Source organism: Pipra filicauda, unplaced genomic scaffold (assembly GCF_003945595.2).
Source record: "Pipra filicauda isolate LSUMZ 115617 unplaced genomic scaffold, ASM394559v2 scaffold334_size1588553_pilon, whole genome shotgun sequence".
Taxonomy (NCBI): Eukaryota; Metazoa; Chordata; class Aves; order Passeriformes; family Pipridae; genus Pipra; species Pipra filicauda.
The window spans coordinates 1,444,429-1,470,846 of NW_024104459.1; the positions used below are offsets into that span (position 1 = coordinate 1,444,429).

Below are 26,418 nucleotides of genomic sequence, written 5' to 3' on the forward strand. Positions count from 1 at the left end.
CTTTCCTAATCTGTGTTCTATAGCTATTAAGAAAGATTATTTTCTGTATCTGTATGTTATGTTATGCTTCAGCACAGTGTTGTAAAAATTTCTGTGTTAGAGGGGTCCTGATAGTAGCTATGTGGCACTCTAAGCAGAATAATTTGGCTGGTATCATGCTTCACAGCCGAGTAAATTAGCCTGCAGCTCCCTGCTGCTGTGATTTCTGGTAGACGGATTGCTAGACAATGCTCCAGTGTGCTGCAGAGACCTACCCTGTGAGAAAGTCAGCACTTACTTCAGAATATAAAATCTCAAAACATGACAGCTCTTAGTATAATTTAAACTACGTGGAGTTAAGTATAACTAGGGGAAGGTGCTGACCAAGCCACTAGTTAATCTGATCTGCACTAAAAAGTACCTACTCCTTTTTCCGCTATAATGATTTTCTGGAATATTTAACCAGTCTGTGCAATTACGTCTGTGTGTGGCAAATTCCTTGACTATCAGGTACTTGCAGGAAAACAGCTTACAGACAAATACATCTCTCTGAATGCTGTTATGTGTTTAGCTTGCATTGGTGAATCGTAAATGAATCTAATCCTTTTGCTCCACTCTGTCACATTGTTTACCACCATGACCCTGTATTGCTAGGTTTTGCAGAACAGGTGCTGTATATACAGGCATTTTATTTTATTTGCTGAGTACATGCTTCCATTTATTCTTGTATAGTAAAATCTGACAGAGTAGAAAAGAAAAAATACTTTGTGCGCACCCATCCATAACTTGTAATACTTCAGGCTTGTTCTTTCTTAAAGCTTTCTTTTTCCTAAGTAAGTAATCTTAGCATTGTCAAGTTTATTTTGTATGTAAATCTTGCCATGCTGCCAACCACTTCTGCTTGCCCTGCTGCAGACTCTTTCATCTCAGCTAAATCTTCTACATAAGGATCTTGGATATGGGTGTAGAATTTTTTCCATATAAAGTAATTAAAATATAAGCTTTTCAGATCAAAGAGCTTGTTTGTCTTTATGGTTATAAAGCTGTGTGTAAATGTGGGGTGCTCTGGAAATGATGAGTAATATTTTGTCTACTCAAAAATTCTGTTGGATGGCTATGTTTTATTAAATTGACTACAGTAGTTTTTTGGTTTTTTTTTCACAAGGACATTTTTAGTTCAATACTGAGCACATGTGTAATTTGAACACTAATCTCTGTTTCATTATACTTAGAGGAATACCAAAGAAATCTACTAATATCAATAGGATTAGCCAAGATCTGAGGACTCTCTCAGAACTGATCCTAAAATCAACTTCCCAATATGAAGTATATGTACTTTAATTAAGTATCTTTTTTGTGTGTGTTATTCAGTGATTTAGAGAACCTTCTTTTTCATCCATATTATTTCATTATTTTGTTCTTAACATCCCTGAAGCTTCCTGTGACATTGTGGACACTGTTGCCAGGCATGCACAGCAGAACACCTGTCTCTTCCCTCAGTGCCCATTCTCCTGGGAGTATTCAGTAGTGTACAGCACAATGTCCATTTTTAAACTGCAGTCTCCAGCTTCATTTGGGATCTTCTGAGAGAGTTTCAGTGACTTTCAGAGACCAGAATGAAGAGACAATATCATGAGATTTCCACCCAAACTGGTGACTTCAATATTAACATCAATTCTCTTGTTGTCATATTATAAAACGAAATCATCAGGAAGACTGATGAGGTTTTCTATTACTAAGTTATTAGTCACCAGAGGTGCTTCCGTTGTGCCTTGACCCTTCCTAGAGGTCTGCCAAAAAAATTTGTCATGGACTCCTGCCCTGCGTTTCCCTTGGGTTTCTCCTCTCCTCAAACTGTTTGCTAGTGCTCCAGTCAGAATAAGAATTTCAACTTATTTTTCACAAGAGAACAAAAAGTTCTTTTCATCCTCACCTTGCTTGGTTTTCTCAAAATACATTTTTTCCCTATTTGATGAGGACATCAGCAGTAGGGGTGCTGATACTCCAAAGGTGGGATCCAGCTGCCTTAACATTAAGTATGTTGTATCACTGGATGCAGGAGATGCCTTGCTACATAGGACTAACGTGGGCTTAGTCATACCTTCAGGAGCAGTGATTAAGGGCCAACTGCTACCCTGTAGTTTCTGAAATGATGCTGGATGCCTGTGCTTGGCAGCTGAATCACTAGTAGTTGCCCTCATGTAGTTGCATAAGCATATGCATCTAGTGCTGTTCTGGTCGGTCAGTAGCCAAGACATCTACATGGGGCTGGCAGATGTGACAAAGGACTTGGAAAGTCACAGTGCTCTGCAGTGGCAGTTAAAAGCTAGGCAGGGTGCCCAAAGTTAGACACTGGACCTCAGCACAAAGGCAACTTAATTAAGATCCAAATACCCCTCCAGTAGATTAGGAGTTTTAACATTAAGGATTGAGAATTGTTTGTGGTCTTTAGTAATCTTTTTGATTTAGCACATTTGAGCAATAGAGTATGTAACAATGTGTGAAGTCCAGAAGGAATATGAAGGAATTCACCAATGTTTTTGTATGGTTAGATTTTAATTTCTGAAAATGTATTTTTGCTCTCTTGCAAAGTTAATTTTGATAGATTGTAAGAAGACTGAGCTTGAATATGTGGGAGATTTGTTTTTCACAGTCATATGTAGATATTTACCTGAGGGAAAAGATAACTGAGTTAATGAGGAAAGAAGAAGAAAGAATGCTTGAAAGTGTACTCTTTTCTATCCTGAAATCTAAACAAGGAATACATAATTCCAGAACTGTTTAGGTTTTGATATTTCTCCATGTTTAAGAGATAGAAATTTCTGCAAGATTTGTAGAACTCTGTCACTTTTGTCAGCTGGTACCAATGCAGGTTTGACTGTGTTTTGCAATACATAGTGAGCTCAGAATAAATGAGTGTTCTACCTACATATCAGTTACAAACAGCAGAGGGAAAAAAATTTAAATATTTTTGTGTATAGCTAAGTCAACACTGATTTCATGTCTACTCCACTAGTGTAAGAATGAGGTCATTAAGCTTGGAACTGATAGTAAAGCCTGATGATCACCATCTGACAGGAAACACATGAGAGGAGTAAAAACCATATGGGTGCCTCTCTGAGTTGTTTTCTGTAGTGAGGGGAACAACATCATTTTATTGCAATTGTATAAACAATTGTTTAGTAGCTGAGATTAGAACATTGGGTAACCACTTTGGACTAGTTGCTTAATTTCATTTTCATTCTATCCTAATGGCAACAAGCAGATCTATTTTATAATTCACATATAAAAAAGATTCAGTATTTTTGTCCTTAAGTCTTGATGTAGTTGACCACTCGTGACATAGAGTTTCATTGTATTCTGTTAACAGATTTTTTCAGTCCCCATGAATAAGCTCAACAAGTATGAAATGAATAGCAGCAAAATATATTGAAACAGATTCCTATGCCTCTATAAAATACACAAGTAATTCAGAGTAAAGGGCAACTGCCTAATGTAGAAAAGTTTGCCCATGGATATCAACAGTGTGCTGGAAATGCACCCATTAGCTTTTATGTGACTTCACTATATTAAATCCTTCGCTTAGTTCAATGTTATAAGTTTTTAAATTGAGATAAGAATCAGAAACCAATTTTACTTAACCATACAGGCATAGGTTTTTACACCAGTTTCTTTTCCAGAGAAATGTGAGAGTTGAATGAGTTACACAATTTTTGATAATCTATTTTCATTTCTCTTTTCTTGGCATCTCTGCTCCCTAAACAATATAAATTTCAGTTTAGTACCATGAGGGAAAATCTCAGAAGAGGCTCTTCAATTTTATTTGCTTCAGTGGTTATTTGAGATTAACCAGTTTCCATTAATAATACTGCGATTATTTCTGTTGATATCTCTGAAATATGGACTGTTCACAGCCTACAGAGAAGCAGCTTCAGCACCGCCTGTCACACTTAGACAAAAATCATATTAAAACATAGGGTTTTTTATTGCTATCCTGGTCTTTTAGTTATTAATAGTTACTTACTTATGGGTATTGGAATATTTACTACCTTGCCCTTATCTCTGTCCAAAATGGTATTTCCTTTAAGGAATCTCAATAATTTTAACAGATCATGATCACTTATTGATACTTCATAAGAAATACAATGTTACACAGGAGTTATAGATGAAAGCATATTACTGACTGACTTGTTTATCTGTATTTTACAGGACCTTTGAGATACTATATGATGACTGGCTGAAGAAAGAATTTAAATATTAGCTCTTCAGCTACTTAGAAGTGTGTCTGGAAAACAACATAAAGCTGTGCTTGTGTTGTGGTGGATCTGTACATTCTATGTTGAATCTACCACAGGCAAAAAGAACAGTACAGATGAACTAGCGCAGGAAAAACAGCTACTGTCCTAAATCTTCTGGTAGTACTGGTTATTGAGATGACTGCAGTGACGTCACTGGTTTAATTATATAAGACAGGAAAAAGCAGCAGCTTGCAGTATGTGAGTTTCACACTGGCAGATTTTCCTACCAGCCATGGGAAAACCGTTGCCTTCCTAGTGAAGATGATTTTGAATGCTGCTTCCACCTACTATGTAAATCAAGCTGCATCAAGAGCTGTTGTCCAGTCTATATTATTCTGCATCTCTTACGGGGAGTGGGTGTGTGTGATCTGTGTGGTCCTTTTTCAATACCTCTAGAGGAGCCTGAGCTCTTGCTTGTGCTACTGAGAACAAAAGGTAGATTACCCTTTGACTGATCTTTTCCAGTTAGGCCTTCAACTTCTATAGCCTGTCAAGAGATTTCAAGTGTCAGCTATTCTACTGTGCTGTGTTTATATTATGTTTAGCATTTGGGTGACAATACGGCAAACCACTAGTAATTTGTTCCTGATGGATCTGTAAAGGTTCTACTGCAAATGTTCTTCAAGGCCACTCTTATCCACTCTTAACCAGCATTCATCTTCAGATGACTCACTCAGTGCTGTATATAGTTCTTCTTTAGATTGGATTTGTCTGTTCAGGTATGATACAAGCCAACAGCAACTTAATGGAATAATAACTGCATTTTCAGTAAATGCTTTTACTGAGAATAGGAATGCTAAATAAAAAACTGCACTGGAGAAGTTATAAAGTGGTGACTTCTGCCTACTCACTTACCACCTGATTTTCCCCCTACTTTAATTTCTCTTCCTTCTGCTCTATTTCATGACAAATAATGTAATTTCTATAGGTTTCATCATACTGCCACCTACTTATCCACCCTCTCTTTCACAACTTTAAAAAAGGAAAAAATACATGTTTAACAGCTGATTTGCGTAGCAGTTACATTGCACTGAGTTTTTCAAATGTTATATGACAACATTCAGATAGCATAGGGCTGTTAAATGCAGAGATACCTCTGTAGTTATTCTCTAAGCAGTATTTTCTTTCTGAGACATTTAAAGCCAAAAATGCTGGTCATTACTTTAAATTATACTTTTTTTCTTTATGCAAAAGCAAATATGCTGAAGCTTTTAATTCTGTTTAATATTTCTGAAATTATTAACACTTGATTTTGCTTTTCTGTAGGCTCCCATGCCTTTCATTGTCAGTTTCTTCTTTTTCAACTGGTACATGAACTTTTCAGTGAGTCACATTTTGGAATGAGTCATGTGCATATTGTTTCAGGGAGACACATAAGCCTGTCATTAACATGAGAAATCCTATTAACTTAATTGAAGCTATTTATGTGCTTAAACTTCAAGATTAGTTAAAAAAAAAATTTAACAAATTCCTGCCTTTTTGTGCCACCTATGTTTGTGTATACTCTTCCTACATACCAACTTAGGTCAAATCTACAATACCTGTGGGATGGAAAGGCATCCCTAGAAACACATTCTGTAGCACAGTGTCCTTGCACTCCATATGACTTGCTGGGTAGAATTGTCTTCATGCTTTCTGCTTCATGTGCTAAGTTGTTTTTCTTGGTAAAGTAAAGCACTTGCAGTGCTTTGATACTAATCATTTAAAATCGATACTAAGTGTGCAATAGTCTGATTTATTGGTGTTAAGTACATGCTCAAAGTTAGACAAATGTTTAAAACGGAAGTTCACTTTATTTTACCTGATGTTAAGAGAGAGAAATTAATTTGGCAGTTCAATCCTGTTCCAAACACAGATACTAGAGTGGAGTAAGTTACGGAAGTGCCTGTATTTCCATGCATTAAAGAGAAGTAGTTTAATCCATAGATTAAACAAATACCTTGTAACAAATGCTTACTTTGAAACAGTTGAAACTAGTTTGAATGATACCCTAAGTGCTTTTTCGATTCAGGACAGTGCATGTTGTAGCTTCAGGCAGCTAATTCATGCTGTTAATTTCACACTGAAAAAACTGCACAGTATTTGCTTCCCAAGATACTTAAAAATGACAATTCTATAGGCTCCAACTACTTCATAATTCTTAAAAAATACTATAGTTAGATTATAACTACTAAAACCACTTAGTCATCCATTCTCTGCAATTTTTCAGTTTATTGAATCCTTGAATTTTCTGTCATTTGAAAATCTTCACCTACGTGGCAAAATTAAACAGGAGTTAGAAAAGAGTAAAGAACATTACTGAAATACACTGAAGTGTCTTTTGTTTTGCACTTAAGGTATACTCGCAAAGTATTAGATCATGAAATATGAGAGTCCTGGTAGTGGCTTTTATGTGTAGATGAAATACTCTTGTTATGAAGATCACGACACTCTGTTCAAAAGCTTCTATGTTTAGTGAAAAAGTAATTAGTGAAAATTAACCCTTTTATTAGTAAGTGACTATCCATTGATTGGTCATTTTTTCTTTTATGGTTATTTAGCAAATCAAAAGCTATCTTAGACTTGAAAAATAAAATTCCTTTATCAGCAGAAGAAAAGGTATCCTTTTCAGTTTATGCCTGTTATTTTCTGATTAATTTATAGCCTATTAGGTTCTTAAATCCTAAACTTTTGTTTTATGTATGTTTGCATCCTTTTATGAGAGTAGTGCAAAGATTATTAATTGTCGTTATTTATGTTACATGCAAGAATGAATTAAAAAAATGGAATACGTTGCCCTGCTTTCAATACACATTCAGATGTACTCATTTTATAATCTAATTTTTACTTAAAATTTTGACCTTATTCAGTTTGCATTTTCCTTGCCATCTGATTCAGGATGTATTTCCTGTATACTCTCAGATCGCTCTCTGGAGACAGAGTGATTAATTTCTTGGGTGCTCATCATGATAGGTGTCAGTAGCACTTGCCCACTGAGGGGCAGCAACTACACATTTGTGTAGTTTTTATCATGTATGTGAATTACTTATGTTTGCCTACAGTTAATACATTTTACACAGAGTCAATTACCTTGACTCTACTGACTTCATGTTACAGGAATTTCTTCCCAGAATCAGGCATCACTGTTCTTGAGTTCAAAGTGTGTGACTTCTTCAGATGAGGTGGGTTTTTTTGGAACCCCAGTCAAAAAATACTGTCACATGCATCTGGGCAGATGGGCAGTGGTGTAGAGATCAAGATTCTGCATGTCTGAAACTGCTAGAGCTTGGACTTTCAGAGCACTTAGGCTTCATATGTGACTGAAAATGGTCACAAAATCTCTCAAGGTGATTCCTGCTGTAGCCTGGCATGTCTGCAAACTTGCCTTCATCATTTTAATATAGCCAGCAGACACGGAACTGAAATGTAGAGACCATCTTGGAGAAGTTTAAATGACATGCCCAGCATCCCACAGGGATTATGACAGGGGCAGGTACAGAGTACATATCTCCAACACTGAGCTGCTTTAAGTACAAGACTAGCCTTGTCCTCCTGATAACTCCCTGATAGAATACAGGAGGTACAGTGAAACTCTAACCAGAAGTAAACTAAGAACATGTTTGTGGAAGAATGGCAGCAGATGAGCAGTGTAAGGTGAAGGACAAGATAATGAGGATGGGAAACAGAAGAACACTAAGCAGGGAGAAGGCCACCTTGGGGGATGTGGAAAAGGTGTGCCCAGGCCACCAAAACATTTCAGTGTTGTTTGTCTGTGAGACACAGGATGTAGTCGCAAATGAGGCTCCTCCTTGTCAGGATCCTTACTGAATTTCAGAAGGGCACTTTTGCTTAATGCAAGGATCCTGTTGTGGAAAAATAGTATCCGATGGTGTTATACTTCATACCCAAATGCTGTGTTTTTTTCTCTTCTGCGTACCTCAGGCATTTTCCCCTGGGAGCAGCCTGGGCAGCAGCAGGGGGAGCACTGAGAGCACAGAACCCTGTCCCGGCTCCGCTGTCCCTGGCTTTGCTGCCACAGCTGCTGGAAACAGCTGTTCATTCTAATTTATAGAAGACATTCAGGAGCAGTTTCCCACTCTATTAGTTCTTAGCATAATGTCGAAATAGAATACGAGACAACAAATTTAATTTTTTACTTTTGTTTCACGACATAGATAGGGTCCTTTGGGCCCAGCAAAGGAGGAGTAGAGGCATACCTGTGTTAGGATCATAGTAAATACTTGCATGGCCCTATGTCTGGGAAATTATTTCTTCAGAAGAAACCTACTGACCTCGTTGTTACACACTGAATGCTAGCATTTGGCTTATCAAGTGTCTGGTTGCTTTCTGTCTTCTGTAAGTGGAAGGATTCTGATTTTGTCTTTGCTGTTCCATTTCAAAATCTCGTTTTCTTAATATGCAATATGCTACAAGATAAAAATAAGTTAGTGTCCAGGACTATGATGCAATAGCAAATGGTAAATGTCCTATTATTTTGTACCTTCAGTAGTTTGCTGATGCTGTCTTGCTCTAGTGGATACTGTCTGAGAGGTTATGTGCAATACTTCTACAAATGGATGATAATATGAAAAAAGCAGAGATACAAGAAGTAAAGATTTTGATGTTTGGTTTTAAGATTCACTAGACTCAGGAAAGTCTCCTCTGTATCCTGAAACAAGGGAGTTGAGTCTGGTTTTGCCTAGCAGTGGCTGCTTACAAATGTCAAGGCAGAAAGCAGACCAGTTTTCACTAAAAGCTGAGAAAAACAGGGACTGAAAGGAAAGAAGAGGTTTTTTATCACTTACTGTATTCCTAGAGAAAACTTGTCTAGATAATAAGGTCACATGGTAGACAGGAAGTAGTTGATATCTGTAAAAAGAGACCAGAACTTTGTGTATGTTTTATACATGGTGTACAGCTGCCTGAGCTGTGAACTTGGTAGCTGTGAGTAATGGTTAAGATTAAAGCTGCTCTCTCCTTCTCTTCTTGTTGACTTTTAAGAGTGAGACAGACTTTTTCTGCTTTTTCTGTCTGTATTCATCATTCTCTCTGTTGATAAATATTGGCTTGTTCTCTTAGATCAGGAGAGAGATATCAAGTTACTGTGACAGCGAATCTGATGTACATACATATTCTGATAGAATAAATAGCCTCTTTATAGAATAAAGAGTCCTTCAGTCTAAAGTATCCTACTAGGCAAATTTTACCTTTTATGTAGATGGGGGCATGAAGAGGAAGGCTTCCATACCTAAATTTTCAAATTAATCTAAATGATCATGAGTTATGAAAATGAGAGGTAATGTGTCAGGCCCAGTAGAGTCTGAAGAAAATTTGCCATTAATTGTAGTGGTCCAATGTCCCTACACTACATCTTTCTACTCTTTCACTGCTATATCATTAATATTACTCTTTCTCATATACATAGAGAAATTACTTTGTTAGCCTCTTACTACTATAAGGAATGTTTAATACTTAATTCAATGTTTCAGTAAAAACTAAAACTTTTAATAAAGCTTTTATTCCCTATTAATATCTTGCAGTTTCTCTACTAATTTTTCCTTTAGCATATCATATCTAATATCATGTAGGATTTTCTGTCTGTTTTGTTTGAGGATATATGATGCTTATACTCATGTCTCTTCTAACTTAGGCAGAAGTGGCCTTTTGGAAGGTTAGTATTGCAGTTTATATCGACTTTGCCATTTCATAATGTCTAATTCAATTAATTGAGCAACTGTGATTTAGGGGGCATTTTCTAACTACGTTAACTTTTACTTTTTTTCCCCTCAAAACAGACATAAATAAAAGGTTCTCATTTGTGTCTATTTTTCTTTAGTTGGCAGAAGTATCTTCCTCTCTATTTATTTATTTATTTTCCGAGAAGTGGGCATAAATAACTTTGGTTTCACTAAAACTCTCCCTTCAGGGCTATTTCAAGGCTTCCCAGCAGCACACACAGAATTAGATTTTCATGTTCAAAGGATCTCTAAGGAGGCAAAATTAAATTATGCAACAGAACAGAAAAATTAGGGAGTTCTGGGAAAGGAATGAAGACTGTGAGAGGATAACAGAAAACAGAGTGGTCTGGGTTTGGAGTTTTATGGGTTTGTGTGACAGTCTGAGGTCTGTGAGTTGATTTGTAGATCTTTCTGTATCTCGTTTTTCTCCTCCTAACGCATTCCTCTCCCCAGGCTGTGCAAACCTGGTCTATGAAATTTGGGGCACTTGTGCTTCCTGTTTCTCTCATACAGCTGTTAACTCTTTCCCTGCTCTTTGCAAATGCAGCTCTCTTTCCCCGCAGTAAATCCAACGTATCTCTTTGTGCCTGTTTTCTGGGAAGAACAGGGCTTCTCATAGTGGGGATGGGTGAGAAAATGATAGCAATAACTGTTTCATGACCCTTCACATAGGTTTTCCCTAATGGTTCCTTTTTAGTGCTTTATCGGTAGCAGAAATCTGAGCAAGACGAAAATTCAGTATAAGTAATTCGGTATAAGAAGAGCTAACCCTACTCTGCAGTAGTCTGTAAATTAGCCTATATCATGTTCATACTTCAATTGTCTACTGGCATGGGAGTACCAGTTAGTTTATTCCAATAGTGTGTGTAATGAACTCTGACACTGACTGATCTTTTTTTCGAGTGATCAGGAGATCTGACTATATAATATTTCCTACTTCTCTTTCATATCAACATTAAATTTCTGTGATTCTCAGTCTATCTTAGGCTATTTATATAGAATGCATCTAATGGAAATAATAGAACTCTCATTCTGCTTGTGTATTTTTCCCCTATCATTCAGTAATTATTTGGTATGGGTTTTTTTCACTCTGTTCCTGAAATGGCTAAATACTCATATGTTCTCCCTTCAGTGATTCAAATATATTGAATTTCATTATTCGTCTTCCTTTAGTTGTGTTGAAAAATTCTTACTGATGAGTGTGTATTTTTTTCCTTTAGAAGGTACAGTGACATTTTTCTGTGACTTTTGTCTTCATTCAGTTTCATTGGCTTGTAAGGTCACAGCTAATATTTATTACCTGCTTTCCTGTGCCGAGCACTGCTGCAGTTCTTTGCTTTTTGCTCCAGGGGGCAAGAAGTGCTTTATTCTCTGGTACAGCAATTCTGAGATTTAAAATATAAACGTAGGGCAGCCACCATGAAAGATGGCGTCATAAATAGAGAGGAAAGGCTTGTAGTCTGCTTCCTTTGTCTATGCAAATACATAGCAATAATAGTCTTTCACAACCCACACTCTGCAAAATTAACCCAATCCTTTTAATAATCAGTGTGAGAATATTGGTTGCTATGGCAACACATTCTGTGGTACTACTTGAGTGTCAAAATAACCTAATGAAATATCATGCTAAGAATGTTTCAAAATTGACTTTTAAAATAAAAAGTAAATAAAGCCACCTAACTGTAGAAGATACGACTAGATTAATGAAATCTGCAACAAGGGAACAACCATTTTCTAACCAAGGGGAATCAGACTAGTGGAGATGGATATATTGTGTTTCTCATCTTTGGTGAGCAAGCTGAAATAGAATTTAGAACTATTTTCCATGATTCAGTTAATGGTATACCAACCACACCTGTGTTAAGAAGTTACAGCAAGAGTCAAAAGTTAAATGATCCTCAGATGTCACACAATTTAAGTCAGTGCCTGTCTGTGTGGTGCTTTGCTTCTGTTACAGTTTCCATCAGCTTGTGTTCATCTTGAGAACTGCTGCTGTTTCTGTACTTCTTTCCCCTCTACTTTTCTTTCACTTCTCCATTCCCTTCCTGGCAGCAGACTCCATGCATTTATTTATTCTGTTGGCTAAAATAATCCACACTTATGTGTTGGGGCTTTGAAAATTATTTTTATATGGGGCTCATAGCGGTGTTTTAGATTTGAGGTTAATAGTTGTGGTCAGCCATTGTCTCAAACAGCATTATTTTGGTCGAACAAAAATCCAGCCACTTCTCAAAGAAGCATTCCTAAAGACAGCATTTAGTATCTGAACATCAGGTCGGGTGCTCGAGCAGCTGTCAAGCAGGCTAGAACAGCTATTGCCTATTCCCGTTTAAGTATGGGCAAAGAATTAAGATGTAAAATTTACTTTTTTTTTAACTTGTAATAATTTTCATTGACATGAGATTTTAAAAATCATTTATTGCTGGGTTAACTTTCCTCCTTCTTCTCCTGAAATGAATAAAAGTTGCTCCTGTAATTCAGTTGGGATGGACTATCTTGTGTAGCAAAATAACATAAATATATGGAAACTGTTATATCTTTCTACTTCTCTGTCTTAGAAAATTAGGGTACTGGTTTAAGCAAAAATCAGGATTTTCCCCCTTATCACTGAGGCCAATATGTAAGTCACAATGTTCACATCTGAATGACTTTTCATGATACCTTTCATTCCTTTCAGACAATGAAGCAAAGTAAGACATTTTTAAATACATTTTTTGCCTACAAAATAAGCTAACACATTTATTATTGATAAATACAAAATAAAAATCAAAACCTCGTATTTTGATTGATTTGGTCCTTTTTTTTTCTGCAAAAACCTTGGACTCATACAGGCAAGTGTAGTACAGCTGTGCTTTTCTGAACACAATAAAAGTGCTAAAATAAGATCCTCTCATCTTATATTTTCTTTCTTGGGGATTGTATTTTATTTTTTTTAAATGTTAGTTTTTGTTCACTGTGGAATATCCTAAACTTTATGATATTACAGCAAATTTTAAACTAAAATGAAATAAAAATTGCCAATTTCTTGATAATAAAGACAATAAATACATACTTTTACTGTGTGTTATGTTCACTCATCTTTAAAGTATAATTGCAGGTAGCTCAATATGCACCTTCCTTAGAAAGTGTGATTTTCATACAGCATTTTAACAGTTGAGTAGGAACCTTGTATTAAAATAGCAGTTTATCTTTTGGAATTTATAAATGGAACATTCTTAAGTTCTTTTCATTAAGTAAAAGGTTTCTTTACAATATATGAGTATATGTAATTTTAAAGTATTGTTTTTTAATGCACAGAGGCCTTCTTCAATGCGTTTATCACCAAGGGAGGAAGATGATGATGATGCAGGTGAAAATACATGTGGTCCTTCAGGTTTATGGGAGGCATTGACACCGTGTAATGGATGCAGGAACCTCGGATTTCCCATGCTTACACAGGTATATATTTACCTTCTCATCATAAAACTTTATAACTATGAAAGAGCTGCTTAATCTTTGCCTTAACTCTTACAGTCATGTCTAGTCTTGCCTGATTCCCTTCAAAATTTTTACCTTCAGTCTTCATTTTAATGTCAAAATCTGGTTCTAAAATTAAATGTTGAGGTTTGGTCATCCTGATGTAATACTTATCCAGATGGGTTTAATATTGAGACTGCTGTTTGTTTCTCCTATTTTAGATATCTAGTTGCTGTGTTGGATAGCTTTCTTTTCCATCTGAAAAGAAATTTGAAGTCATATAGTTTCCTTTTGGATAAGTACTCAGCTTCTAATTAATATAATGACATCTTAACTACTTTCTTTATAGAATTGAGGACTTCGTGCTTAACTCAGCTGATGTAAGAATATAGCCTAAGACTTCTCTTTGAAGATTATATAAATTAAAAAAGAAGTCCTCAAACATTTTCAAATGCTCATGACAATACAGAAGAGAATAAATAAAAGTAGGTAATATACTTGGGTCTCAGTTGTAGCAATTCTCAGAGCAGACCAGCCTGCAGTGTCCACTGAAGCCTTCCAGCAGCTGTGTCCTGAACAAGTGATACTGTATCGCTACAGAACAGGATGATGCTTATTGCTGCTTCTAGGGTCTCCCTTGTTCTCTCCCTCCACTATAATTTACTACTCTCCTTTCTGTAGCATTTTTCCTGCGCTTTTTTTGTAGTATTGAATGAAGACCTGCCAAATTTCGGCTTAGCAGTCTGGTTTTTTTCAGTTGCATCCTTACTTGGCACTGCATTTAAATAGCTTTGTCAGATTCTTGTGTACCAGATTGGAATTACATATCCTGTCTCACCACACTTTATACACTGTTGCTTTCATATCGTGACTGTACGTTTTATTCCCTTTAAGTCTTATGGGACTTGCACCTGTTTGAAGTCAATGCTAAAGCTTTCCCTGCAGTCAATGGAAACAGGATATGGCAGCTAATGTGCTTGAATAACAATGAGCACTACCCTGTCTTTTTATAAGGAGCTTTTATATTCCTTTCCCCTTTCAGTAGCTGTTTTCTACTTCATACTATCTATCATTTTAGACATTTGGCAAAGCGCAGAGCTGTCGGAATTATCCTGATTTACAATAGGAGTGTTATAGTTAGTAATTTCTCATTTTTAAGCATTTGTTTCAAAACATATTTCCTAAATGGAACTTTTCTTCTTTAAATATGTATCACCTATGGTTTAATTATTGCTAAATTTTCTTATGATGAAAATGCATTTTGATGTGATTTTCTAATTTTAAAAAATGTTTTTGTTTTCCTTGTTTGTTTTTAATGTAAGATATATGTAAAGGGTGTTATAAAACTGAGAAATGCCCTTCAAAAATAGAATCAAGCTAGCTTGATTGGTTGGTTTCTTTTTCCTATATATAAAGAGAGATTAATTTCAAGAACAAAGTAAGTTGTAAGGTAGTGATTCCTGAATTAGTTTTATTCATTGTACTTAAATTTTAAACTCAACCTGATGATATCTCATCTTCCTTGCTTTCAGAACTAATTAGATTTTTAGTTATAGGTACAAAAAAGATTTTTTAAAAGATATTTATTATGTGTTCATTCATGATATGGTAGATTGCCTTTCTAGGTTGTTTCTATCCATAAAAATTGAAGACAGAGATAGTTTGGTCTTTTGTTGATTTTATTTCTAAGAGAGAAAGGAAAGAAATTAGGTAGTGAAAAATCTTCAAATAAAACCCAGTGAATTTAGTTTATAAAGCGTTGCCATCACTGTATGCAGTCTTTCAAGCTGTTAGCTAATCTGTTGGATCTTTCACATTTACTTCAGAATGCAGCAGAGAACATCTTGTTCTAAGGGATTGAGAACACAAAGTATATGCTTCAATTTTTGGATTAAGAACAGTATGTTGAATTGGTCTAAGAAATTATGAGAGATACGATGTGCAACAGCACGTTTTAGGTAAAAGTACAAAAATGTGTTTCTGATACTCGTGCCAGTGCACTAACATATCAGAAAGTGCAGACTTCATCATGAAGAAGCAATGAGATAAGGGTACTTGATATTATGTCTTGAAATCCATACTCTCCTTAAGATCCAAGAATAGGGAAGAATGTCTGTCGGTTACTCTTGAACACAAATGACAAGTTCAGTTTTACACTTTTCCTTTATTTAAAAATAGATTTTACTGTTATATAAATGTATTGTGTTTACACATCAGAGGTGAGCAAATGTAAAAATTGAATCTTGCTTTGTATACACAGAGGCACAATGATAAAATGAAAGTGAGTTTTAGGTGAGATTATGAAAATGTCCATCTGGGACATAGTGAGCTAACAGTTTTCAATATGACAAAGAAACAGGGCAGTTATCTCCTTGACAAACTTGGTTTCTTTATTGCAGTCATGGAAAAAAGCTTGTCTGGAGGTACTTCTGGCATACAGTATGTCATTGCTGTCTGTACTGTGCTGGGAAGTGTCATTTTAGCAAGGGCTGTTATAGAAAATTCTATGTAAGTTATTCTGCAGATATCATTTCTAACCTGACATAGCAGTTATACAGGTATTCTCAGAACAAGCAACTCTCTTCTACAGTCTCACAATTGGTGAAGTCCTGGAAGAGCTTGATGGAAAATCTTCGTGTCTTTTCAAAATGTCAGAGTTTTATAAAGTGCCCAATTCTACATCGAAATGGACTGAACAACTAGTTTCATCCACCCAAAAAAAAAAAAAGTAGAAGAAAAAATCCAGAGAGCAAGGATACACAGCTGGATTTTTGGAGACTGAAGTTTAAACATATCTTCTTATTTTAGCAGAGGGTTAAATTCCATTTGTAGCTTATGATTTAAGGTTAATATGGAGGCTGTTGCTTTTTTCTGGAGTTAATCTTTGGTTCTGGGCAGAAATTCCATCCTTGCTAAAACTGATGCATGTTTTTGTGAAAAATTTTGTCTTCCAGAGATGAATATTTTACATCTGAAAAATAGCCTTTCTCAGGAAATTCCAGATTATATGTTTTCTGGCTCTGTCAGTACAAAAGAAAAACTATTTTATCACCTGCATAACTGAATAATTGTCTTCTACACATTCCAGAATTTCCAGTAATCTTAACTATCAGCACAGTAAAAACAGTTTTAAAAACTTTCCAAGATGTAAAACCTCAAAAGTGCTTCTAAAGAACTTTCAAATTCTAATATTGCAGGCTCTCTTGGAAACAGTTTACTCTGAAATGACATGTCTGTTAAACTGAGAGAAATCTTTTATAATGGTATGATAGTACTAGAGCCTCTTCCATGGATCTCTAGTTCATGTAAAATCTTCCTACAGTAACTAACAAGATTTTTAATGCTTCAGTGGTTGCATTTCTGCCAGTCATAAATACTATTGAATATCCTTTCTGTCCAAGAGCTAGAATAAAAGAATATATTTCATATATCATTTTTCTTCAGAGTAGTCACAAAAATAAGAGTTATGTGGCAAAGTATGTTTAGCTGGAGAGATTTCACTATGCTGTAGGTAAGTATGGGAAAGAAAATGGGGATATGATCCTTAAAAAAACTTCTTGAGCAATGGCTACTAATGATAAAAAAAAACCTGGAAGCATTACAGTATCACTGTTGACCATGTTCAAATGAGGACAGTTTAGTCAAGAAACTGATAATTCAGTGAAATATAGAATAGGAAAGTTTAGAGGTAGAAATAGAATAATCAACTTAATATGTGCATGGGTATATAGTTATTAGGATGTCCAAAGAAACACAGGCTGCTGTAACAGAGTTTTGCAGATAATTGGGTTGATACAGTAGCTTTGGTTAGTCAGTCAATGGAGTTAAGTTTCTGTCCTTACAATGGCAAGAAGAGCAAATTTAGGTTGAATAAGGATTCACCCCTTTATAATTTTGATAAAGGGAGTTAGAATTCTGGTCCCTGTTCTGTGTTTGTATATTTTTATAACAGTTTACGTGGAGTGCCATAAGCAGAAGACTACACTTATGGTCATCTTACTCTAATTTCTGTATTATTTAGTGCAAGAGAGGCGCTTCACAGAATCACAGAATGGGTAAGGATGGAAGGGACCACAGTGGATCTGGTTCAACCTTCCTGCTCAAGCAAGGTCATCCTAGAGCACATGGCACAGGATTGCATCTAGGCGGTTCTTGAGTATCACCAGTGAGGGAGACTCCACAACTTCCTGGACAATCTGTTTGAGTGTGTAGTCACCTGCACAGTAAAGTTCTTCCTCATATTCAGGTTGAACTTTCTGTGCATTAGTTATTGGCATTGATGAGGTCCCCTCTCAGTCATTTCTTCTCCATGCTGAACAGGCCCAACTCTCTCAGCCTTTCCTCATAAGAGAGATGCTCCCAGTCCCTTAATCATCTTTGTTGCCCTCTGCTGAACCCACTGCAGGAGCTCCATTTCTCTCTTGTACTGAGGAGACAAGAACTGGACACAGTGCTCCAGATGCAGAGCAGGATGCTTCCAGACGGGACAGGATCATCTCCCCTTGACCTGGTAGCAATGTTCTTCCTAATGTAGGCCAGGATACCATTGGCATTTTTTGGCCACATGGGAACACTGCTGGCTCATGGAGAGCCTTGTTGTGCACCAGGATCTCCAGGTCCTTCTCCTCAGAGCTGCTTTCCAGCAGGTCAGCCCCTAGCCTGTGCTGGTGCATGGGGTTATTCCTCCCCAGGTGCAGGACCTGCATTTGCCTTTGTTGAACTTCAGACAATTCTTCTCTGCCCATCTCTCCAACCTGTTGAGGCCCTTCTGAAGCACTGCATGGCATGCTGGGGCATCGACCACTCCTCCCGGCTTTGTGTTGTCAGCAAACTTGCTGAGGAGGCATCGACCCTAAAGGGTTATTGATGAATAAGTTAAAAATGCTCAACCCAGTTTTGAATCTTGGGGGACACCAGTAGTGACAGGCCTCCATCCACACCCTGTGCCATTGATTATGACCCTCTGGGATTTAACAGCCTAGATTAAAAATAAAAAACATAGCAACCAACCAAAACCTAGCTATCAGTTTCCACTGCATTCTGGAAAAAACTTCATCCAGTAGGGGTGTGATGTATTTTCTAGGGACAGGAAGATCACAAATTCCTAAGGAAGACATTGTGCTTCTGTCTAGATAGCATATTTCTATCTAGATAGTTCACAAAGTTCCAGGGAATTTTGGTCTGCCTTGCTTTAATGCAAACTAACATTGAGAAAAATTCACTAAGAGAACTTTGAGAAATGCTCAGATAAGGAAGGTGGTGCCAAACTGTCCTAGCACAAGCAAAGCTTTTATATTCTTGTCTTTGTATAGATGAGCTACACCAAGTTCTGCCCCTTGATAGAGGATCATTCAGTGCACATAGGACAAAAGACAAGATAGAATGAAAACTTCAGAGTTTCACATTTGCTGTTTTATTCAAAGGAAAAAAGGTTTAGTAAGTGGATGTTGTCAGGGCTGGCGACGCCCTGGGAGTGATGGCGTCGGGACCCACAGGGGCTGCCTGGGGTGGCAACACAGTTCCTCACCATCCAGGGCTTGTCCCACTTCTCCTGTGAGGGAGCAGGGCAGGCTTGTGGGGGGAGCAGCTTAGGGCCACCCTGAGTGCAGTACATCAGGCAAGTTTGTGATGCTCAGGCAGTTCCCATGTCAAGCCAGAAAGTCAGTCCACATATTGGGGTTGGGATCAGGACTGGTAAGGTTAATCAGGAACCGGGAGTAGATCACCAGGATGTCTCTGGTGATGAGGCAGGCTGGGAAGCCAGTCAGCCAGTCAGGGTCCAGATCGCTGGGGTCCCTGGATCAACACAGGCAGAGTTAGAGATGAGCTCTCATACACCTTGTCTCAGCCAGGAACTGAGGGCCCAAGGCTGAGGTAAAATGAGACTGCTTGGGCCCATGTGCACAGTGTGGGTAAGGGCACCACGTGAGGTTATTCAGGGACAGTAAGAATTATTGCTGCATTCAGCACTGTGACAGATACTGATAAAAGCAAGAAAATACGTAAACTGGAAGCTGAGTTGAAATATGGTTCTTACTTGACCTGTTATTGCAGCAAAAAAGAGTAGGACCAAGAAGGAACACTTACTGATGTACTAGATTGCTTTGTATGCGCTTCTTATACAGATTCTCCATATATGTGTGAACGTATTTCATCTGCATTTAGCTGTGTATCTTGGCTGACATTTGTATAGACAGAGTATTCCAACACAGGAATATTCCCAATGGAGCATAATGCAAGAGCAGACAGGTTTGGGGAAAAAAAAAAAGGTTTACATGTCTTGTAATGGTCTAGCTATGCATTACCAAACTACAGGAGCAATTCTGGTAACAGTAGGGCAGGTGTGGTAGTTTGGTCTAGGCCTTCCTTGGTGACCAGTTTGTAACCAAGGAAGGGCCCATATTTACCCAGTATTCCCTACGATTTTTACGTAAGCCGGGCTATAAGAAGAAAGGAGGAGAGACCTTCGGTCTCTTTCCTTCCGGCGGCTTGGAGGTGCGGGTTCCCTGCTGTTGAGTCTGCCGTGTTGGGGAGCGAGGCCTGGTTAGGCCTTGTCGACCTTGGGAGACGGAGGTTGCTGGCGATCGTTCCAACGTGACTCTCCGTTGTCCCAAGGAGAGTAGTAAGACAGTCTTTTGCTAATTCTTTTAGTTGCTAGATCTCGGGCTACTGATTGGGATATATATATATTTTATTTTGGTTTTGTTCCTTTTTTCCCCTTCCCCCTTCCCTTTCCCTTTTCCTTGTGAAATTGTATATATATTTCAATTGTATATAACTGTACATAAGTGTAAATATATTTATATATATTGCTTTAGCTGTCTCTCTCTCATTTCGGTTTTCTTGGTTGTTTTTTCCCTCTTCTCCCTGAGAGCTGGGGGGGGGGGGACACGGGGACTTCTTGTGGTAAGGTTTGGAGACTTGGCAGGGAGCCAGCTTCAAACCATATCAGCATGAATGATGGAGAGTGCTGTGCATGTCAGTCTACTTCTGTTTCTCACTCCTTCCTTATGGAAAGACAGAAATGTAACTTATATTTAAATGTGAAATAGCATTAAGCAGCTCCGGCCTGGAGGTGAAGGGACTAAAGTACTTCAGCCGTTTCTCTCATAAAGTCTCCTTATGGCAGAAACATAGAAGATTGGACAAGGGATGGGTCCTTTCTCTCCTACTTTGCCTGAACATAGGTTTTGGTAAAGTAGTGGGAAGCAATTTGAATAAACATCAGTTTGGTTGAGGGCATTTGTTTGCTTTATCGATTGGTTAAGGAGGGCAAGGTTAGGAAGGTGTAAGGAATGTGGTAATAAGTGTAGAACACTCTTGTTTGCCAGTAATAAAATAATTTCTTGTTCTTAATAATCTATTCTGCAGTGCAGGTTTATTTACTATTCAACTCCTAGTATATTTATTTTATGAAGTGTATCAGTACCCACATACAACTTTAGAATAAATCATTATACTCCAAATATACGAAACTGTAGTTTTCATTACATTTTCTTTTTCATGAATAGTGTGCTTTAAATATTTCTCTGCTAACAGGCAAACAGGGCCTGATGTACAGGGACAAATACAGGGCTGTCTGCAGTGTCAGAGAGATGAGTGCTGCAGTCCTGTATATGATCTCTGCAGTATTATCAGTTTAAAGCAACCAGTTCACACATCTTAATCTTGACAGCCATGCCAACATGTTTTTCTAATTGTGATATAAAGTAGTTGTGAGATAAGGTAGGTTTAGCTCTGTCCCATTTAGGAAACTGATGGATCAGCTCGACTACGCTGTGTCTTGAATTGTGTTGTATGTATAACTTAAAAATCCTAACAGTTATTCCCAGTGTTTGACATGATGACAACTAGGAACACCTCATTTGTCTAACTATTACAAAATAAAAATAATGTCTGTAAAGAGACCAATGCAGTTACTATGGAAAAATTGAATTTTGATTTAAAAGCCATAAGTATAAATTATCGTGTTGCCAGTGGCCAGGAAGCATGACTCTTTACAAAACTATAGCCAGATATGGAATATTTACTTAAATATTTAAAGAAATGTTACATTTCTAGCTTAATGTCAGATTTTCATCTTTTTAGAAGGAATGGCTTCTGGAAGACCTTCACATTTTGCTTCTAAGACTGATCTACATTCTGCTTATGTAACTCTAGGATTCCTAGTGGTAGGAACTCTAGCAACTTTGTCACATGTTCTCCTGTGGAAGAGAGATTTCCTACCAGAATGCCTCTTATTTAGAGGGAGGGAAGAGAAAGTGGACTCCTAACTACATTTTTAGGAGATGAACTGTATATAATACTGTTTCTTTATCAGTATAGGCAGTGATAGGAATATTTAGAGCTTGGAGTCTGATGCATCAGTTAATGGGGTTATGTAGTTCATGTCTGCCTTCCAGAAGATCATCTTGTCTGTCTACACTTCTTTTTATGTAATTTTAAAAAGTAATTTTTAATGGGAAGAAATGTTGTTTACGGTTTGTATTGTAGGAGCTGTTAGGGTTGTTCTATAGAAAGCCTGACATTGAAAATAATTATGTTGCAATTATGTTTACATTTTCAACGACAGTTCTGGATACATGAGGGTTGAATGAGGTAAATAAATAAGGAGCTAACTCAATTTTCACATAGGGATCAAGTCTATGCTTGAAAAAACCTCTGTACTGACACTCTATGGAGAGATGCAGTATGACTATATCTTGTCTTTTTCTGAAGAACTTTAATACTGGGAATTTTTTTTTGCATTATTTGTTTTCATTTTAGTGTATTCTTTCAGTTTGAACCGGTTCTATAAATTTGCCTTTCAATGTATACAGTGGAAGCACATTGCAAACTAGACTAGTAAAGAAACACACTTAGCTGACCTTACTTGGTGTTAAAGTTCTCCAAAATTAGAAACAGAAAGTCTTGCGGCATTATCTAACTTATATGTTACACAGGAGGAAACATGCTATCTTGTTTAGTGATGTACTAATTTGATAGATGATGATATAGACATAGTAAAGAAAACTTTGACATACAGTATACCTGAGCATGAATAGCCACAGTAAGATTGTTATATTATCTATAATATTTTTCTATAGTTTCTAACCTTCAGTGAAAAATATTTTTTCTCTTCCTAATTTAGTGGGTTAAATGATGAGTTTACTTAAATAGGATTGACATGGAGAGCTATATTGCCCATAAAAAAATATTTCTGTTAAACTCTTGATTTTCAGTGTTGCCTCTTCTGCAGTAAGTGTAAGTTTTATTAGTAATTTCAGGAACATGCCACCCACACACTGAAGCAGCTACTGAAAACTGCAGTATGCATTCTGCCTAGAAAGAATCAGCAGGTGATGATTATACGCTGCTGAACAGTGATGGGAAATAAGTATATTGAAAAAGATTGTAGCTTATTTTAGTGCTATGCTACATTTTCTGATGGTGTTTTAAGGAATGAAGCTGTGTGTTTTGTTCCTGTACATAGTCCAGGGAAACCTAATGGTTAAGATAGCTCTGCTTTGACTGAAAATTTGGACGAGATGATTTCCAGAGCTCTCTTTCATATCATTGTTAACATCTACATTTTATAATTCTCTCTAAAATTCTAGCTATGTGACCTCAGATGAGCTAATTTTTTTCAAAATTTAGGATTAGCTTTGCAGTTTGTAAATGACTGTGAAAATATGGCTATGCCTGTCCAGCACTGTGTACATTTAGGCACTGCTGGGATGAGTTGTCTCTTGCTGTGGTCACAAAAGAGCACAATTAAATGGGATGAGAGTGAAAGGAGAGAGGTGTCAAAAAATATGGGAATTGTTGATATATGTCAGAAATAATCTGAAATATTGATGTCTGTAATTTTTTACAAGATGAAATTTAATTCTGATTAATGATATTCAAATTAATGTAGAAATTAATGTTGAATTGAACACTGTCACATTCCTAACTGAAACATGTCACAGTGATCGTCCGGGAAGATCTCAAATAGTATGTATGTCACATTTTGTTGTTTTGTGCTTTGAAACTTAGCGGTAACCAGGAGACACACTTCCAGGGAATGTTTTTACTTTCAGTACCACCTGACAAATTATAAGAAAACAATAACAACAAAAAAAATCAATTTGAATTGCACAGCAAATGGATAGCAATAACGCATAGCAATTAGTTTTGTATATGAACAAAGTTCAACTTTGTGTTAAAAACTTCACATTTGAGCTTCAGCTACTTCATAACAGAAATATTAAAGCAGTATATTGAAACTTGAAAATTTATGTAGGAGTTCCTCGTCAATCTGACCAAATTGGGTTACTGTTCGGTATTACATTTTGTGGGGAAAAAAGCCATCCTAGGTATGTTGTATTTGTTGTTCCTCTGATAGCAACAGAAGCAAAGGAGTTTCTGGGCAAAAAATCTGGTAACCAAAAAAGCTGATAATCAAAGAAGCTCCACCACAAAGGAGTTGTGGTGCTATCTGAACACGGTTATTACTACATGGATTTACTATATCGATTAGCCATTAAGTCAGGCTTTGTCTAAGGTTGTATTTCTGTGAAGGACTGTTTAAAGGCACTTGATATTTTGGGACTTTTTTGAGCCTAACAACTTATTTTCTATTTTGGCTTGTTTATTTTTTTTTTTATATTCAGTGGTGGTACAAATATATTTGGGAACTAAGCTAATACTGGAAACTGTGAGGGATGGTTTTACTACTTCAGTTTTTAGTAGTAGGGAAATTCATGGCTTCATAGAGTATGTCCCTGAAGAAGTCTGTAAAATGTATAGAACTTGATTTTGTTCTGAAGAAAAGACCTGACTGACAGCTGGGCTTTTAAAAGAACAATTCTGTAGTCTGTACCAGTGAATCTTCTCTTGCTGTGCAAAAGAAATTGCATGCCTTGGGTTTAAAGTCATGTCTGGCTGCTGTATTTCACTAAAAACTTCTAGTACTTGTATCCCTTATACTGAGTCTGAAAATGAGATAGATCCTGAAACAACAAGTTACTTAAGCATAAGCATTAATGGGCTTAATCCCTCTTGAGTTTCCATACAAACATAACTTTATCAAGAGATACTTATATTTTTACCAAAATTCAAAACTAAGGCTAAGAGTTTCTTAAAATCTCCAAATGATTTTATGACTTTTTCGCTAGATGATGAACTCATGAATTAGATGTAAAATAAAATGAAACTGAGGTTAAGGAGAGTCCATATTTTAGATATCAAAGGGAAATATCATAGAATCATAGAATCAGATGGGTTCGAAGGGACCTCTGAGATCATCAAGTCCAACCCGTGGACCCTTGATATGTAAGACTACACCATCTCATGTTTTCATGATAAGGTATTTTGGATTTCTTTATTAAAGTCTTTAGACTTTAAGGTCTCTCAGAATGGCAAGTCAGCTAGGAAATGAGGAATCTCATGTTCTGTGTTCTATGTTCTTCTATCTAGAATGGCATTAATAATATATATTGCTGTAATTCTTGTCAAATAGACACATGATTCTGTAATAGTTGTTCCAAAACTGGAATCTTGCAGTGAACCTATAGAAATTTTTTAAGTTCAAATTTCATTTAAGAGGTGATTTTGGTTCCCTTATAATCCTTATTCATTCCATTTTATATAATCTTCACATTCTGTTTTCATTTTACAATAGCTAAGGCTGAGTATTTGCAATGAATAAGTAGATTATCACACCACAGAAATTATTATAGTAACAATTAAAGCAGTAGAGCTCTGATGTTAAAACAGTGGAATGTCTTGTTTAAAGAGCCATAAGGAAGTGACATGTTTCTTAGCAAAATGTTTTTCCTTCAGTGATGAGTAGTGAATTATGTAATTATGCTCATTGGAAAGTCTTAGCTACTGGAGTTCAACACGACCACGTCAGTCCTCATAAATTTGCCAAGCATATAGGCAGTACAATGAGATGGAACTTACTGTATCCCTAAGGCTAAATACCCATGATATCAATGTTAGTGGGCTTTGGCACATTTTTGCCCAGGAAACAGCAGAGTTCATAGGGTCCCATTCAGAACTATGGTTTGAAATAGAAAATTACTGGGTTCTTTAAGAATATATAAGGATATATGGACAATATTCTGTTAACTTTTGTCTACCGCTATGATGCTTATTTCTCCTGTTGTCATGGAATAATTTGTTTTATGGTTTTTATGCACCAGTTCTAACTTAAAGTGTGAATTTACTTTCCCTCTGATTGTCTCTTACTCTCAGACTCAGTTCTCAACACTGCTGAAATACCATACATACTGCAGACAACGTTTTTATTTGGTCCTATTTAATTACGAAGTAGTAACTTTTACAAACTTTGCGTGCATCCTGGGATATTTAAAGAACAATTTAAAATTCTTTTGCTATTGATTTTTTATCTCATTTTTCTCTTCAGTTATGTGACAGGTAAAAGTATGATTCACAACAAAGTTTTTAGTTTGTGATAAAATGACTCTCAATAACTTCAATATTTTGAAAAAAGTTTTTTTTGTTCTTTCAGTTTTACTGTGGGAGCATGAAAAGGAGAGATATCTTCTTGGCTTATGCTATTGCAATAATAACTTTTATACCAAACATAATTAAATTTTTATTTCTTCAGTGCCAAAAACTTTTAAACACAGGAGATTCCCTTTCCTGAAATAGCAGATTTTTATTTGTGACTTCTATCAAATCCATTGTGTGTGATATCAGTTATTTGGTTTCTGTTGTGCAGATATGACTTCAGAACAAGATGGGCAGATACAGAATATTTTCTAAAAATGCATAGATTATTCATAATAGATAGTGAATTAACACACTGATGTTAAAGCTTTCTTTTCAAGGAAAGTGTCTTTCATAATGTCTCATTTTAGTGATGCTATCTGTCCTCCGATCAAGTCAGTTTACAGTTCTAGGGTTACTGTTCACACAGATGTGTTTCATGTCAAGATCTACTTAGGTGTATTCAATTCCTCTCTCCCCTCCACAGC

General features: G+C 36.6%; 1 protein-coding gene and 1 long non-coding RNA gene across 2 annotated transcripts in view; one reads left to right on the forward strand and one right to left on the reverse strand.

The window, feature by feature from the left end:
• Positions 1–26,418, forward strand: part of LOC113997404 (ankyrin repeat and sterile alpha motif domain-containing protein 1B-like) — a gene marked incomplete at its 3' end in the record, with an annotated part of 224,260 nt that overhangs the window by 83,629 nt on the left and 114,213 nt on the right. The window contains exon 9 of the mRNA XM_027739205.2: positions 13,292–13,432. Within this exon, the coding sequence (XP_027595006.2) occupies positions 13,292–13,432 (141 nt within the window). The remainder of the gene's footprint in view (positions 1–13,291; positions 13,433–26,418) is intronic.
• Positions 18,841–19,732, reverse strand: LOC120323748. Its single transcript, XR_005564557.1, has 2 exons — positions 19,538–19,732; positions 18,841–19,246 (listed from the first exon to the last, which is right to left on the reverse strand). It is a non-coding gene; the product is annotated as an uncharacterized LOC120323748 (long non-coding RNA).